General features: G+C 34.5%; 1 protein-coding gene across 15 annotated transcripts in view; it reads right to left on the bottom strand.

Annotated features, from left to right (window-relative positions):
• Nucleotides 1-401: 401 nt before the first annotated feature.
• Nucleotides 402-18,017, bottom strand: part of CEP44 (centrosomal protein 44) — an 83,873-nt gene continuing 66,257 nt past the window's right edge. For 14 of the 15 annotated variants that reach the window (XM_023505854.2, XM_023505859.2, XM_023505851.2 and 11 more), the window contains one exon: nucleotides 402-3,167. In XM_023505854.2, the coding sequence (XP_023361622.1) occupies nucleotides 3,014-3,167 (154 nt within the window). In that variant the 3' untranslated portion in view covers nucleotides 402-3,013. The remainder of the gene's footprint in view (nucleotides 3,168-18,017) is intronic. The other variant, XM_031941828.1, reaches the window with a different exon arrangement.

Below are 18,017 nucleotides of genomic sequence, written 5' to 3'. Positions count from 1 at the left end.
GGGGAAAAAAAGCTTTCAATTTGTTGAATAGATTTTTTGTATGAAAGGATATGCATAAGAATTACATAAAATGAGATATGGATAAAATACCACCTACACCAGCAGAAAGGGTACACACAACAATGAGATCAGATCTATCAGAGTAGTATATTTTGAAGGTTAATCAAAAGCCTCCAAAAAAAGTAATTTTGAGAACAAAAAGATCAATATCATCATGTTACGTATCTGGGGCAACTGATCCTATTTCTCCACTATTCAATGCTGTAATTCATTCTCTTGGAGAAGTGTAGAATTGTAGCCTATTACTAGACAACAGAAGCCATAGCTTTTGTTATTCAAACCTATTTGGCACAGAAAAAAAAGGTGGACATTTTTACAAAACAGAACACATTACAATGTGATACATTGCAAATTCTATTTTACTCTTACATATAAATATACATATAAGAACTTTGAGATCACTTAGTCAAATGCTCTCAGTTTTTAAATGTAAGGAAACTAATGCTCAGAAATGTCCAATGATTTGCTCAAGATCACATAGATTGTAATTAAATGAGTTAATGACCCAAATACAGTGCTTTTGCTAGATTTCTTAACATAATTTTAAAATACTGAGTAACAAGAAAAACATATACTTCAATAAGTGTTCTGGCTTTACAAGTCCATGTCTGATTAATTTTAGAAATAGCAGAGATTTTGTTTATACAATACGGGATATTATTTTTAATTCATCCAAATCCAACATTGAAACTTTACAAGATGGATCAGAAGTTTATTTTACCACTAGTCTATTTTGTTGGCAGATGATGATAACCTAAGGTTAACATAAACTAATTAGTGTTGTACTAAATTAGGCAATGATGTTAGTCTTATCCATATTTCCAGATCCTAACTCAGTCATGTATGATCTTTTGAACTGCCCCCCCCCTTAGTTTCTTAAACATAACTTTTCATTTCTCATGGGAAAACAGCATTCTTTTGAATATGAAGTGCATTATAAGTGCTCTTCATGAGCTGTGGAAGGAAAATAACATTGCTTTTGAAGTACAGAATGCATAATAACAGCTGTTATTTACATAATGCTTTAGGGGTTACAAAAGGGTTTTCCTTACATAATATAATTATTATTAGACCTACTTTTTTGTAGATAATAAAAACTAAGGAGAAAATAAATAATTCGCCTAAGGTCTGACAGATAATTAATTTGTAACTAAGTCACACATTTAAATAGTTTGACTCTTGGTTCTATGTTCTTTCTACCATACAAACACATACAATTATCAAAATTTATATATTGATATATATTGAAAACATATTAAATATTATTATATGTTAAAAGATATATATTTAAAATATAACAATGAAAATAACCACAAATTTACAGACATATAAGGATTCATGTGCAGAAGATGGAATCAAGTGACAAATCATATTTCTATTAGAGATCTACAGAGCTAAAAGTTAACCCTAATGATGCTGTGGAGGCATTGGATCTGCCACTTACTAATTAGGCCCAGAAAGATACAGAATTAGATGAAGGAGACTCATATTACCAGTTGAATTTTTTTTTAAAGGTAAGGATTTTGTTGTTTTTCATTTTTCATGGGAATGAATGTTCTAGTACTTTGCCAGTACCTTGACACTTTGCTATAACTTCATTTGCCCATTCGCCTAGGGATATTTAGTGCAGCACAAATTTTCAAGATGAATTTTGGGAAGAATGATGAAAGAGAAAACAGAAATAGAAAAGAAGAAAAAGTCTGTGACAGAGATTGGATGACTTTGAAATTTATTCTCACTTCCTAAGGATAAGTGTATGTTGTACATATATATAAAATGTATCCAGTAGCATGCTAGAGCCAGCTCTGACCATCTCCTAAGAGCTTTTTGTTAAATTTTCTGTATGAGCACTTAAACCTCAAAAATCAACAAATACTGGAAATCGGCACCCGATTTACTGTTTTGATGATCATAGACTTGGGAAAGTAAAGAAGAATATGCTCATAATGCAGATTTTTATCCATGAGTCATACACACCCTCCCCACCAGTTCCAATTGTTAAACACATTCCTGATGTTGAGTATAGATATAACCATACTTTTGAAGCCCCACGATTTTTTTTTTTAAACTACTCTTGCTAAGATTTTGAATACAGAGTTGAGGTATCCCATGTCCTTCCAAACCCTCAACCAACCTCTCTTCCACCATGAGAATGATATTCCAAGGTAGCACAGTAGTAGCTTTTACACTGGACCCATGCCAGTGTTCCTGAGGCTACAGGAAAGTTCTAACCACACTTTATCCCCTAGACCAGGGATTTTTAGGGAGTTCATTAACTTGTTTTACTTTTTTAAAATTATTTTTATAACTATATTTTAATAACTTGTTTCTTTTAAAATTTTGTAAATTTTGTTTTATTCATTTAAAAAGATTATTCAGAAAGCTATTCATAGACTTTCTCAGACTGCCAAAGGAATCCATGACACAGAAAAAGGTTATTAATCTATGCCCTAAGGCAAGTTGTGATAGAAGAGAATAACTCAAACGAGCCTGGACCCAAGGTTTCCTAATTGTCTGAGTGACACTGTGGAAGAGGGGGATGGAGAACCTTGACCTAGGAGGTGGCTTTATTTAATTCATTTCATTCCCTTAGGGTATGAGGTGGAATGTTAGTTCAGATTCAACTTTGGGATGAGATGAGGCATTTATAAATCATTGAACTATTAAAGATAGCAGGTTCACTTTGTCCTCACAGTAATGGCATTTTGCTTCTACAGACACTGTCCCAACTCCCCACCCCACCCCAATATGGAAATGCAGGCAGAATCCAGTATTCTCACAGTCTTTAGACATCCATAAAAATGGGAAGAGTTTGACTTCATATGGATAGAACTTTTATGATCTTAAGTTTCCTATTCTACTTTCTGGATAGTGCTAGGAATGAGACAGGGGCAGGAAGATAGGTGATTCTGAAGTGTAAGTTATATGCTGAATATGTTACATGAATGACTCATTAACACCACTCTGGCTCAGGACTTCTCCTGACCACTGACATCTTTCCTTCTTTCTCCATGATGGCAACTTCTTTGGCTGCTGTTCCACATGCCCTTCTATTCCCCTTCTTCCTCCCAGCAATTTCTTTAGCTTCAAATTCAGGAGGAAGTCTTCTGGAAAGAACAAGAGTGTATATTATCATGATGCCAGGGAAAAATATGATCAGCAAAAAGGATTTAAAAACTGTTTTACTTACCAGAAGTAACTAAGAATACTAATAGTGAGAAAAAACAGAGGAAAAGAATGAATTACCCCATAATTCCTAAAGAATGTTTTTATATATCAGTTTATGTTTTTCTGATTGCTAGTCCAACATTTTAACAATCCCAGTACTCTCTCTTTAAAAAAAAAAAAAAAAGTTTCTCAAGGATATTACTACAATTGTGGTCGTTTTTCTAAAAGCAAAGTTCAAGATCAGTTCCTCCATAGTCAATGGAAAGAGGGCATACGTGCTATACACTCTGACTATGAAAATGTTAGTCCTGGAAGGTAAAAGGCAACAAAGAAGATAAGGAAGATAAGCCATTTCGCCCAATCCATATATGGAACCATTATCATTTCTAGTGAGGTAGTTGATTCTCATATTGCCATACATGTCACACATATACACACATAGAGGTTTATTATATATAATAATGATATGACTTAATAATAATAATAATAAAATGATGTGACTTTCCTCATCTACAATAGCTTTTTCTTTGACAATACCTTTTGAATCCTTCACAAGTGCCTCCAGCACACCCATATCAAGTCAAGAAGTTCCTGAGATCTTAATAATTCTGATAATTTTGAATTTCTATATTTCTTTTTATTTTTAATAAGTACTTACATTTGATACATTTTAATATCAACTAGTAACTTTTTATCACCAATAAGGTTTATAATCATTTTTCTATCAACACATATAGATCTTATATATTTGCATTTTATTGAAATAGAATTTTTTTTTGATGGGTAAAATTAATTTCACTATTCTTTTCTTCCTCCCCTCTCTCATTAATTTTTTGAACTTTTGCTAATGATTATATCGTTTATAGAATATCTAGTTACCTAGTAAATATGGATCCCCATATTTATTTAATAATGGTAATGATTTCATTTTGTGGAGGAGCAAAATTTGGACATATCCAGCCAGGAATGAAGCTAAAGTCACCACTTTGATCTTTACAAGAATAAACATTAATTTTTTTGGGGGGGGAGCCATGGTTACTTGAGATTACAAAACCAAATTGCACAGAGTGCTTTTTATTCACAAAGTAAAATTATAACTTCTCCTCAGACTAGATTAAATAATCAAATTTCAATTAATAAATTTGAAGTATATTATCAAGGAGCTCTGTGTTCCTATTAAATTCAAACAAGAACAGAGAAAGTCTTTTGAGTAAGTCAACAAATCACTCAAGTGCATACCTCCTCTATGTTTAAAATTCCTGCAACTAAAAATAAATATTGATGGAGTGTATAAAGTGCTCATAGAATACTTAGAAGTTAACATCATATCTATTTATTGAACCCAACAAACATTTTTGAAGTACTTACTATGTGTACCGTGCTGTAAAAAGAAAACAATGAAATAAGCACTGCTTTCCAAGAGCTTTTTTTATACTTTCACTAAGTATATCTACACTGATAAGCATAATTCAAGGTCAAGAGTAAAGGAAGGTAAGGTAAAGCTGTACAAAATGCTTAAAGCTTAGTAAATAAACAAAAGGAGACAAATAAAAAGTGAATAATGGAAGAATACATGGAGAAGATGGCACTTAGACCATGGAAGAAGGTTTAATGGTTTAATGGTTCCATTTGAAGCAATAGCTTGTTGATTTTTTTTAAGTTTCTAACACAGTAGAAGAAAATATATTCTTAAAGACCCTCCTCAAACAATGTGATTCCTATATATTTTGATATCAATGCTGAAGAAAGAGTGAATTCCAGGATGAGAGACAGCTTTGAGGAAGTACATGGAGGTGAGAGAAAAAATGTTGAATTAGGGAACACCTAGTAATTGAACTGGGATAAAACATAGAGTGTGTTAAAGAAAATAATATGAAATTAGGCTGGGATATCAAACTGGAGCTTGATTATAGTGGTACATAAAAGCCTGTCTGAAGATTTTAAATTTCATACTAGAGGAAATAGGGAGTCACTGAAGATTTTTGATCAAGGAGGTTCCTTTGCTTTAGAAAATTTAGGAAAAAAAATATAAACACACACATATGTTTTATGTGTGTGTGTGTATACACATACTTATGTAGAAAATAAAATGGGGAGGGAAGAAACTAGAAGCAGAGAGACCAATTAAGGAGCTATTACAACAATCCTAGCTGGAGGTGACATTGCAGGGAAGCTTTGTGAATGGAGAGAGAGGGAAGTATGTAATAAACAGAGATATCCAGCAAACAATTGGCTACATGGAATTATGGTGAAATATTAACATTGTACACATAATTTTAGGAGTAATTTGGCAGATGGAAAATGATGAATTCACCACAAAAGAAAATATAGAGAGAACATACATTAAAGTTCTGGGCAATACTCAAGCTTAGAGGAGAGGAGAGAAATAATTATCCAACAAAGGAAACTAAGAAGCTACAAGAAGTGAGACTATCTAGGAATAGAGGAGGGTTAACAAGGTCAAAAATATCTGAGATACAGGATGGAGACTCAATATGATGGCTATAAACTTAGCAATTAAGAGATCACTGGTATACCTGGAAAATAATCTACTAGTATAGTAGGATAGGAAGCTAGATTACAAGAAAATGGAAAATGATTATGTACTAAGGAAATGGAAATGGCAAATAAATACTACCTTTTCAAAGTGTCTCATCTGGGTATATCCCATGCTTCAACACAGATGTACACACATATGACTGTAACTACCAGATAGGATTATACCAAATTCAGGGTACCAGTCCCATCCACTAAGAGTCACAGTTCATGAGACTAATTGATACATATACCAGTACTAGATGTCCAAAGAACAATTGGGGGAAGAATTCTGGGAAGATGGCAGAGTAAGTTAGTAAATTTCAAGCTCTCCCAATTTCTCCCACAAATAGAACAAATTTACACCTTAGGGTGAACATAGACTAGCGAAAAACCAAGAAGACTTTGGGCAAAACAAGGATCATCCAGATATAGCTCAATAAGAGCTGAAGAATGAACCCTGGCAGGGATTAACCTGTCTGAAATGCATTCACCTCTGGGCTAGGTCTGCAGAAACATCAAATAGGGATCCCTTCAGCTATCTGGTTGTGGTGGGAGCCTCAGCAGGAAACACAGAGACTTTTACCTCCTGTACTGTTTGTTAAATGGGGGTTTGAGTCCAGGAAGACAGAGTGAATCTCAGCTTATTGGGAATACCAGGCCCACTTGTACTGCTGAGATGCTGCCCTGGATGAAAAGGAACCAGTTACCAGGTGAGAGCAGGGGCACTGATGGTTTGGGCACTTGCTTGAGGATGAAGCTCTTGATTTGAGGTTCCTGATCAGAGTGGAGAGCTGAAGGGAAGCTTGAGGCATCATCTCCCCATCCCACAATTAGAAGTGCTTACACTAATAACTCTTTTTTTTTTTTTTAAACGAATTGGCAAATTGGCAAAGAAGAAAGATTATCACCATTGAAAATATTATGGAAACAGGGAAGATCAGGAATCATCTTCAGAGAACACTTTAGTAAAAAACAAACAAACAAAACAAACTTCTACCCCAAAGAGTTACGTAAAATAGCTCCCCATCCAGAGAGAATTTATAGAGGAAATCAAAAAAAATAAAAAATCAAATGAGAGACATTGAGGAAAAACTAAAGAAAAAAATTAAAACCATCCAAGAAAAACAAGATTATGAAAAAAGGTAACAATTAGAAAATAAAGTACATTGTCTCAAAAATGAAAATTCATAAGTCCTTGAAAATTAGACTTGGGCAAAGGGAAGCAGTGAATCTATGAGAGACCAAGAAATAAAAAAAAACATTATAAAGAATGAGAAAATACAACAGAATGTGAAACATCTCAAAAGAAAAAACAACAAATCTGGAGAACAGATCAAGAAGGGAAAATAGAAAATATGTTGTCTTCCTCATTTGATAGTGAAGTTCTAACAAAGAAGGAATTCTTCCTCTACGCCAATTCACCCCACTCCAGTCTTGACTCATGGTAAATGCTTGTTGACTTGACTCCTCTAGATACATCATCTCTATTGGACATGGAGTCTTTAGGGCATTACTTCCTATTATTTTCATGTAGATACCCTTCAATTGTCTTACTTATCCTAAGATCAACAGGCATACCTTAATTGGATATGTAACCATGGAGATTCTTTTTACCTCTCATTTTTCTCTCCTAAATCTCTTTTAGAAGCCCTTCTAAAAAGATGTCCTTAAAACATTCAAAGGATCAGATAAAAAAAAATTCATGCAGTAAAAATCTCCCCAAAACTTGATGGCAAAGTGGATTAGAGTGCTTGGCCTGGAGTCAAGGAAGACTCATCTTCATGAACTCAGATCTGGCCTCAGTCACTTATTAGCTGTGTAACCCTGACAAACCTGTTTGACTCAATTTCCTCATTTGTAAAATGAGCTGGAGAAAGAAATGGAAAATTACTCCAGTATCTTTGCCAAGAAAACCCCAGATAAGATCACAAAGGGTTAGTCAGGACTGGACAGAAAAAAAGGCTTTTTTCATTTCCAGAAGACTCTTGGACTTGGGCACCAAGTTTTTTTAGAACACTGAAACCATAACCACATAATTCAAAGCCATCTCTACCAAGTCCATTTCTTGAACTGCATAACCAGCTAACTCTCTAAAATAATAAGATGTTTAAGAAGGGCTGGTCAGCACTAATAACTTATTTAGAGTTCCTTATATTGATAAAATCATAATTCAAAAACCATATCTCCTTCTCCTCAAAAACAAAACAAAACAAAACTGGTCATTAAGGCTTGACTCTCCAACAGAAAATGCTTTCCAGTTTAGGATTAAAATTCTTCTTAGATCCCTACTTTACTTACAAATTCAACTCCAGTGCCCCCAAATTCATTTTGGAAAAAGCTCTGACTAGGAAATCTCATAAAGCTCTGTGGACCTGATTCTCTGCATATCTTTGAGAACCCACTACATGATGCTACTGTTTTCCCAATAAATCTAAACAAGTATCAAAGTAAAGTCTTGAGGTTAAGTCCTTGTCTATCCTACTTTGTCATTCCTGGTGCTCCATACTTATATGCCTCAGCAAAGCACTTCAGCCTTTAAACCTACCCTTGTATTAGAGTTTAGTGGTGAAAAGAAGGAAAAATGTAGGATGATAGTTTGAGGGAAAAAAAAGTCAACTGAAGGATTGTATTAGTTATTTTCATATTATATCTTCCATTAGAATGTAATGTCCTTCTTCAGGGCAGTAATTATTTTTGACTTGCTTTGTATGCCCAGCATTTAGTACACAGTTAGTGTTAGTCTTCAAGATCCCTTTCAGTTCTAAATTTATGTCCCATAATCTTTTTTATTCAATAGTATTTTTTCAAATACATGTAAAGATAGTTTCCAACATTCATTTTTGTAAGATTTTGTGTTCCAAATTTTTCTCTTCCCTCCCTGACAGTAAGCAATCTGATATGGGTTAAATAGGTGTAATCCTTTAAAACAAATTTCCATATTTGCCATGTTGTACAAGAAAAAATAAGAACAAAGGGAGAAAACCTGAGAAAGAAAAATCAAACAAATAAGCAAAAAAGATGAAAATATTAGGCATTGATCCAAGTCTATTAGAATTGTCTTGAATCACCACATAGTTGAGAAGAGCCAAGTCTATCACAGTTGATCATCACATATTCTTGCTGATACTGTATACAGTATTCTCCTGCTTCTACTCACTTCACTCAGCATCAATTCGTGTAAGTTCTCCAGGCTTTTCTGAAATCAGTCTGCTCATTATTTCTTAGTCAACAATAATATTCCATTACATTCATATACCATAATTTATTCAGCCGTCCCTCAGCTGATGGGCATCCACTCAATTTCTAGTTCCTTGACACTATAAAAAACAGCTGCTACAAACATTTTTGCACATCTGGGTCCTTTCCCCTCTTTTATGATGTCTTTGGGATACAGACCCAGAATATGTCCCATAATCTAATGAGGAAGAAGGCACATGGATGGTGTTGAGAGTTTGAGGCAAGAGGAAAAAGTTTGGAAATATATTGTATTTCCAAATGTATTGTAGCGAATGTCATAGTATAATTAAAAGATGACTAAAAGGATGGCTATATAGAAGAAAGGACTCAGTTATGGTTAGCTGGTATTAGTTTGTAGTATCTGCATACCTATCTACAATAGGCAAGCAAACAGTAAACATTTAGCAAACATTTACTAAGCATTTATGACATAAAAGGGATCTGAAAAAGAGAATGAGTCATGGTAGTAAAGTCTGTAGTTTAAGCTACAACTGAAGGGGGACTAAAGTATGGTCAGTCTGGGCTTATTCCCAAAATATAAGCCCCTAAAAGAATTCACAATTGGTATTAAGGGTAGAAGACAGTGTGTTATTAAGTATTTTACTATAGAGTCCTTAGAAAGGAAAGAAGATGAAGATCAGGAAGGGAAATTTCAGAATTTAAAATCATGAATATGGAACAATTACCGATAATAATGAGGTTTAAGGAATCTTCTCTCCTGTGGGTTAAAGTGGTCACAGGAATAGTTAGATTAATGAACTGGGAATATAAGGTATTTGGAAAAACATGAAAATGAATATTAAAGTCCCCAAGTATGAGGAAGTTAGAATAGAAAGGAATATTGTTGAGTCAAGTGTTGTGTTGCTTTAAAATGCTGGGAGAGTTGCCTAGATACAAGTAAAGCTTATCAGTAGGAACCTGGGCAGGAGAATGGAACCTCAAAAGAGAAAGGGTTGCTAAGTAACAGCAGCAGATGGAAGTCTGGAAGTAATAGTAGGGAATAATGAGTGCTAGCTACTGAGTCTTTTTGGTCCAAGGTGTCAGGGGAATGAGAGAAGGAACAGGCAGCCCTAGTAAGAATGAACAAAGCTAATGTCTCTTTTGTGAACTCAATAAGATGGAAGGAATATGACAGAAAGAGATATAGAACAAAAGGAAATTTGCTTGCTAATAAAAGAACTGGGAATATGGAGAACAGAGGAGGAGCTGGTGAGGATTTGTAGGGCTGAGTTCATAGACATGAGTTTTGAGGGGAAATGTAGCAGAGCAAAAGTTTTGCCTTGGAAGAACAAATCTAAATTACAGGAAATAAGGAAAAATGGAGTTATGAATCATGGATCAGAAAAGAACTATGTGATTAATGGAAATAGCATAGAATTATGAGAGAAGAGATTTGGATTGGAGTTTTATCTCCACTGCAAACTAGCTAAGTGACCTTTGGCTAGTGTAGCAAAATATCTGGTACATGTTGAGTGCTTAATAAATGCTTGTTGAATTGTCTTGAATAAAAGTTATTTTACCATATAATCCCATAACCTTATAAAGTTGGAAGTGATCAATGAATAAATGCCAAACCAGCATTTATGCTCACATCAAAGAAGATTCTGTGCTCTGTGAGCAAAACAGAATTGCAATAGAGCAAAAGAAACATGAGATGTGCAAATTTAAAGATGTCGCCTTCTGAGCTCACATTGGTCTGATCAGTCAGTCAGATACACTCTACCTTGACCCCAAAATAGTGATATTCTTTTGGTATTCCTTGAGCTTGAAAGACAACCATAACAAATCAAGTACTTTGCTAGACACTGGGGATATATAAAAACAAAAATGAAAGAAACCTTTCCCTTAGAGAACTTATACTTTATTCAGAGAGAAAATGCTTACATAAATAAGTGTATACAAAATGAATATTGCTCAAGCAACATTTTATAGCGTCTAAGAGGCAAAGGTGAGAAGGAAGTGCATTCTAAGCATAAGGGTCAGCCAGTGCTAAATCACAAAAGGCCAGTTTGGTTGGATTGTAGAGTCTAAAAGGGGACTAAAGTATAAGACTGGAAAAGTAAGTTGGGGGCAGGTTGTGGTGGATTTTAAAAAGTTAAACAGAGGAGCTTAATATATTTGATCCTGGAAGTATTAGGAAACCATTAGAATTCATAGGATGACATGATCAGACTTACAGGTTAGGAAGATCACTACATGGAGAACATATGGGAGAGAGGAGAAAAACCAAATGGGAAACCAACTGGGAAATTAATTAAGAGGAAACTCAAACCTGAGCAGGAATTTCCTCTACAATACAGGCAAGAGGATCACTGCAGGGAGTCTTTGGGGAGTATCCACTACAATAGGGAGGAAAGAGATAGGTTCCCTGTGTAATAACTCTTGCAAGCACTCATCAAGGCACCACTAACTGAAGACCACTAACTATTGAGATCCCTTAATTTTGGAGGTAGCCCCTCCATTTTAGAACAAGGCTAATGGTTGTCAAGTTTTTCTTCATACAGACTCCCCTCTTATTCATTTGCTTATGTGTTTGATTTAGCAAATGATTGCTGAAGTCCCATAGCAAAAAGACACTATATATGTTTTGCCCAGAAATTCAAGTGTCAGACACTTCTTTCTTTTCTTTTCTCACCTCTTAAGATTTCAGAAACCTTTTACCCATGTCTTCCCTGTGCCATTTCTGTACATGTTCTGTCTTCTGTGAATTTTTGCTTCATCTTCTCTAAAATGCTCTCTGTCTGGAGGGGGTTGATGGAGAAATGATCTCCCTCCAAGGTTCTTTCTGACTCTAAAATTATATGATACTAATGTTTGTCCAAAGCATTTGCTTTTACTTCCAGAAACAAGAACATTAATCTTCAATGCATTTTTTTTGTCTGAGAGATGAGAACTATTTATATTTTTAATATTAGAGAATGATATTTAAACAGTTCCCTAATTAGGCTACATTTGGAATGATTAATTCAGCACTCATACCAAAAAAAAAAAAAAAAAAGCTATTATCTTATCCACTCTTCTTATCATAAGGATGACTCTAGGGAAAGAGAAAGAATTTATTGGCACTTCATGAAAATCTGAGTCCTGGGAGCAATGCACTCAAAACTGTGAGACTAACCTCCACCAAAATTGTCTCCTTAGAAGAAAAAAATTGTTTTCAACCATTATATATTCTGAATTATAACAAAAGATGTCCAAAAGAAAAACAAATAATTGGTCACAATATTTAAGAGATTATTCCTCTACACTCTCAAGAAAATGTCATATAGATCTCTTCTGTGTTGTTTATGTTTATGTACTTTATACAGTGATTCTACTGTCGCTGAAGGAGAAGTAATTTGTTATAGGAATCTTGACAGGTCTTTTCCATTTTTCATATGTTTCTTTCTGGTTTTATCCTTAAATACCTTCAGGATGAACTAGTTTAATGCTCCCAACCAAGATTCAGGGTGGCTTGTGTTTTATTCTATTGCTGCTTATTGTTTGAATAATAGTGTTTATAATTTTCAACCACTTACCATCACAGAATTTTATGAGATTATATTCTAAATTGGTTTTACCTTGGCCTCCATATTTCTCTACTTAGCAAGGAGATGGAATATTTTCTTATTGAACTGGTTTTTAGGCTCATTTTAATCTCTTTTTGGTGGATGGATTTGCATTATTGATTTTAATAAATAGGGCAAAGCATAAAAGAAAATAGCAAAAAATATATTGGAAAAATAGCTTAAGATCAAGAGAGAGGTGAAAAACTTTTAGAATATACAGAAATCTAATCTTATATATTATGAATTCTATATTCAAATAAGAGAATCAAGAGAAACTTAATATGACAAAGCATGAAATAACATCACAAAAAAAGAGGAAATGATTGCTTACTAATAAAGTAGTTAACCTAATTTGACTGTGTAAAGTCATATACTTGATTTGTTAGAATACCAAAAGCAATACCAAACTGGAAAAAAGATTTAATATAAAAATATATAGATATTAATTAAAACAACTCCAAAGTAACCAAATAAATTACTGAGAGACAGACAGACAGACAGAGTTAATAATGAAAAGAACAGACATTGACATTAAATCAATTCCCAATAGTTGAGTCAACTAATTGGAAATAATATAAACCAAAAAAAAAGTGGGAATAAGGGAAAATTTAGAGTCTTAAAATGTTATAAGAATATAAATTTAGGGGCAGCTAGGTGGTGCAGTGGATTGAGCACTAGCCCTGAAGTTAGGAGGACCTGAGTTCACATTTGACCTTAGACAATTAAAGCTTCCTAGCTGTGTGACTTGGGCAAGTCACTTAACCCCAATTACCTCAGCAAATAATAAGTGTTTGTGTGTGTGTGTGTGTGTGTGTGTGTATAAATTTAAATCTTTCAAGGGCAACATTTAGTCTAATATACTCAACTACTTTCCTAGTTCACTGGTTTTTTATCTTTTGTAAAACAAAAATAAGGAGTATTAGTCCTAAAAATCAGTAGACACATTCTATCTCATTAAACAGAAATTACAAATCACCATAAGATATTCATATAGTCATAATTCTAGATCAATAGTCATCTTCCGTGGAAATATATACATACACACACATGTATATGCCACAAATTTAACTAGTTTTAAAAACTTTAATTTCTGCCATTCTCAATTTTTGAGCAAGACTTTCAAAATAATTTTTTATTCAAAACTTATTTTTGTTCTTGTGAAAAATTCACAGGCAATTATACAAAAGCATTATTTCTAAACAATAAGCCAGGTAATTGATGCCCCATCCAATAGACTATGTATGGTGATATTGCTAGAAATCTGACAGACAGAAAAGTATAATCCAAAACACTGCAAATATCAAGTTGTATAAAATTAGAGAAAAGTCAAAGTGAAAGTTACTAAATTTAGTAAGATATAAAGAACAGCCTCAATATAAACTGAGAAAGGATTGAGTGACTTATTAGTCTGAGATGATTTAGGATATGAAAACATACACAGGATGATAACATGATAATAAGGAAACTTTATGTGGCATTTTGAAATGTAGAGGCTCAAAAATGAGCAAAATAATTTATCCTCTATTGTTCATTGAAGAGACCATAACCAAATTAATGTTTTTTGAGCATCCATTATATATATGGCATTGTACTAGACACTAGGGATTCAAATATAATGTAGTTGAACTGGCCCCTGGTGCCATTCCTTGGAACATAGGAAGATATTACTTCCAGTCCATCTCACTGAAGCTGGTATGAGGGAGGGACTGGAGAAGTGGATTATTATTTCCAGTGATGTTCAAGGGCTTGCATTGCCAAAGGCAGAGTTTCCTAATTGGCTGTTGGACCAGAAGGAATCAGGAGTTCTATTTAATTACTTGGTTCTTGGAGTTCTCTTTCTTTCAAGTTATGAAATATTTTGAGCTGCAACCTAGGCTTCAATAAGGGAGATGGTGGCTGTCTTCCCTCTAGTTTTAGAGTTTTACTTTCGCAACCTTAGATAAGTGTCTTAAGATGAAAGTGTCCAAGAGACTTCACAAGTTTCAAAAGGTCTTGAGATTTGTATCTTTAGCTCAGGCATATTCTGAGAAGAAGTAAAGCAGCAGCAATATCCACTGACAAGGTGATGGCAGTGGGTTGATAATAGGAGAATATTCTGTATCTGAAAAATTTTGCCAGTAACTAGTGAGTAGCCAAACCTAGCCCATGTTTGATCAGACAAATGGCAGGAGTGATCAAATCAGAGATCAGGTTTAAGGTGGAATATGAAGTAACTAATTAGCAGTATTGTACAGTTGGTATAGGATTTGATGAGGCTCAAAATATTAAACTCCAAATTGATTATAAACATACTTAAAAGTTTCTGAATACAATTCTCACCATTATACTAAAGTGTGCTGTCTTTTTCTAATGTAATATTTTATTTTTCCCCAATTATGTGTTCAAACAATTTTTAAACATTAAAAAAACGTTTTGAGTTTTAAATTCTATTCCTCTCAACTTCCCATCTCTCTTCACTTCTTCAGATGGTAGCCAATCTGACAGATTTATAATGTACAGTCATGTAAAATTTTATACAAAAAGGGAAGGAAGGAAGGAAAGGGAGGAAAAGAAGGAAGGAAGGAAGGAAGGAAGGAAGGAAGGAAGGAAGGAAGCAAGGAGGGAGGGAAGGAGGGAGAGAGGGAAGGAAGGAAAGGAAGGAAAGGAAGGGAAGAAAGTTAGCAAAGAGGCAGAAGCAAGAAGAAATTACACCACTTGACAGAGGGCTAATTCCAGAGGAATCTAGCAAAGAATCAGAATCAGGGAGATGATTTTGTAGAAAAGAGAAACAAAGATTAGGCTGATATGCTAATATTTATGATTTAGAGATACAAGTGTGGAGTATTAGGGGTGGGGTAGTTCCCATCACTGAATTATACAATTTAGTGACCAATAGAATCAATATTAAATTACTGCCAGCATTATTTATGGCAGTCCCAAGGCAGGGTTCTCAGGAATAGTCTTAGGGTTCCTCAGGAATTGCTAATTTCTCACACCTCTTCACTAATGTATTAAGAAAGATCAAATCTACTCTCAAAACCAAGTCAAAGCTCCTACATCCAAAGCATCACAGAAAAATATAAATTGGTCTCAGACCATAGAAAAGCTCAAAAAAGATTTTGAAAATTGAGAGTTAGAAGAAAAATTGGAAAGAGAAGTATGAGTGATACAAGAAAACTATGAAAAATCCCTCAATAGCTTGGTAAAGAGGGGGGAAAATACTGAAGAAAATAACACTTTTTAAAAAACAAGAATAGCTCAAATAGTAAAAGAGGTACAAAAAACCAATCAGGAGAAGAAAATCTTCAAAAACAAAACTGGCCAAATGGAAGGCACAAAAATTCACTGAAGAAAAAAACTCCATAAAAAGTAGACTTGATCCATTCAACAAAAATTCACTGAAAAAAATAATTCCTTAAAAATTAGAACTGAGCAAATAGAAGCAGCTCTAATGGCTTAAGTAATCTAGAAACAAGGAAACAAAACCAAAAAAAGAAAAAATCAAAGACAATGTATATCTCACTGGAAAATATCTCACTGGAAAAACAACTGACCTGGAAAAAAAGATCCAGGAGAGATAAATTATTGGACTACCTAAAAAAAGCCATGATGAAAAAAAGAACCTGGAAATCATCTTTCAAGAAATGATCACGGAAAACTGCCCTGATATTCTAGAACCAGAGAGTAAAATAGAAATTGAAAGAATCTATCAATCACCTCCTCTGAAAGACATCACAAAATGAAAATTCCCAGGAATATTATAAGCCAAATTCCATGAAAATAACCAGAAAAAAAAGAAAAAAAACAACTCAAGTATTGTGGAACCACAGTCAAGGATAATACATTTAGCAAATTCTATATTAAAGAATCAGAGGACTTAGAATATTGTTGAGGGGTAAGAAATGAGCGTGAAAGATTCCCAGACAGCAATGGGGTCCCTTGGCTGGTAACACAGGCTTTTCAAAAGAATTTGCAATCCCAAAAGGTGAGGTTTGTGGCAAAAATGGGTTCATTACACTGAGAACAACCAACTTCTCAGCGGGCCAAATCCTGAAAAGATTTTTAGCAAAGGTTAGTTTTTAGCAAAGATGGGTTTACACTGAGAAATAACTTCATAGTGGGCTTTCCTGATTAGGAATTAGCAAAAAATTGAGGTTTCAGCCTTTCATTGTATTGGGTTTTTGCGGTCTGGAGCTAGGGAACAATCTCCAGATGAATTTGAGGGACTAATTTTCAACTCAATAAAGGGTGGTGATTATACCCCAGGCCAAAATGTACAATTGAATTGTAGGAAGATATTATCATCAGGGAGTTTCCCCTATGAACAGGAGGGTGGGGCCCCTCACAGAGGTTGGGAGGGGTTTGAGATTCTTAGGGTTTCTCTAACCCAGGTCCATCCCTCCAAAGATCAAGGGGACGCAGTTTACATCAATATATTCAGAGGTCAAAGGAGCTAGTATTACAACCCAAAATCACCTAACTAGCAAAACCGAGTATAACCTTCAGGGGGGAAAAAGGAATTCAGTGAAATAGAGGACATTTAAGCATTCTTGATGAAAAGACCAGAGCTGAATAGAAAATTTAGCTTTCAAATACAAAACTCAAGAAAAGAATAAAAAGGGAAATAGAAAAGGGAAATCATAACTTAATAAGGTTAAACTCTGTTTACATTCTTACAGAGGTGATTAAAAACTCTCATATTAAAAGGAGTATATATAGCCAAAGGATGCCATATGAATGTATATAAAGAGATGATAGCTAATGTAATTTCAACTGAGGCAAGATAGAGATTAGAGAGCTTTTAATATTTTATTTGGATTTCTGAGAGAGAGAAATTTTCTGGGACCAAAGGATCCATTTTGGTCTCAGGGCTGATGTCTTAAAGCATTCAGCATCAGCATCATCCTCGAATGTGAGATTCCATTGAATTATATTTGGTGAGAATAGGAGAGAATTGGAGAGAAAGGGGTGGAGTCCAAACACTAATAAACGTGGGAATTTCCAGGATGGACCATCAATCTGGTTCTGAGAAGGTGGGGGGTGAGGACCATAAATTCTTGATAATTTAGGAGGATTTAGAAGCCAGGGTGTCTGAACTCCCCCTTATCTGAGATTATACATTTACAGTTTATGACTCTTTTGGAATGCCAGTGTGGCCAGATCTCCACAGCCCTAATTATCTCAGTCCTAATGAACAAGAAAGGGGGATTGCAACCAGGGAAATTAAGGCAGAACAATTTAGGGAAACTGAGGCAGAACAATAAAAGGAAACTGTGGCACAACACTAAGAAAATTAAGAAGTGAGAAAGATGAATGCACTTGGAAAAAGGGAGAGCAGAATAGGTAAATTATCTCACATAAAAGAGGCAGAAAACAGCTTTTACAATGGAAGGGACAATCGGGGACCTAATAAGGGTGAGGGAGCAAGAGAAGCTTACTGTCATCAGAACTGGCTCAAAGAGGGAAGAACAGAGACACTCAATTGGG

This window comes from Sarcophilus harrisii, chromosome 6, assembly GCF_902635505.1.
Source record: "Sarcophilus harrisii chromosome 6, mSarHar1.11, whole genome shotgun sequence".
Classification (NCBI taxonomy): Eukaryota; Metazoa; Chordata; class Mammalia; order Dasyuromorphia; family Dasyuridae; genus Sarcophilus; species Sarcophilus harrisii.
Note: the sequence above shows the minus strand (reverse complement) of the source record. Positions and strands in the feature narration are given on the sequence as shown.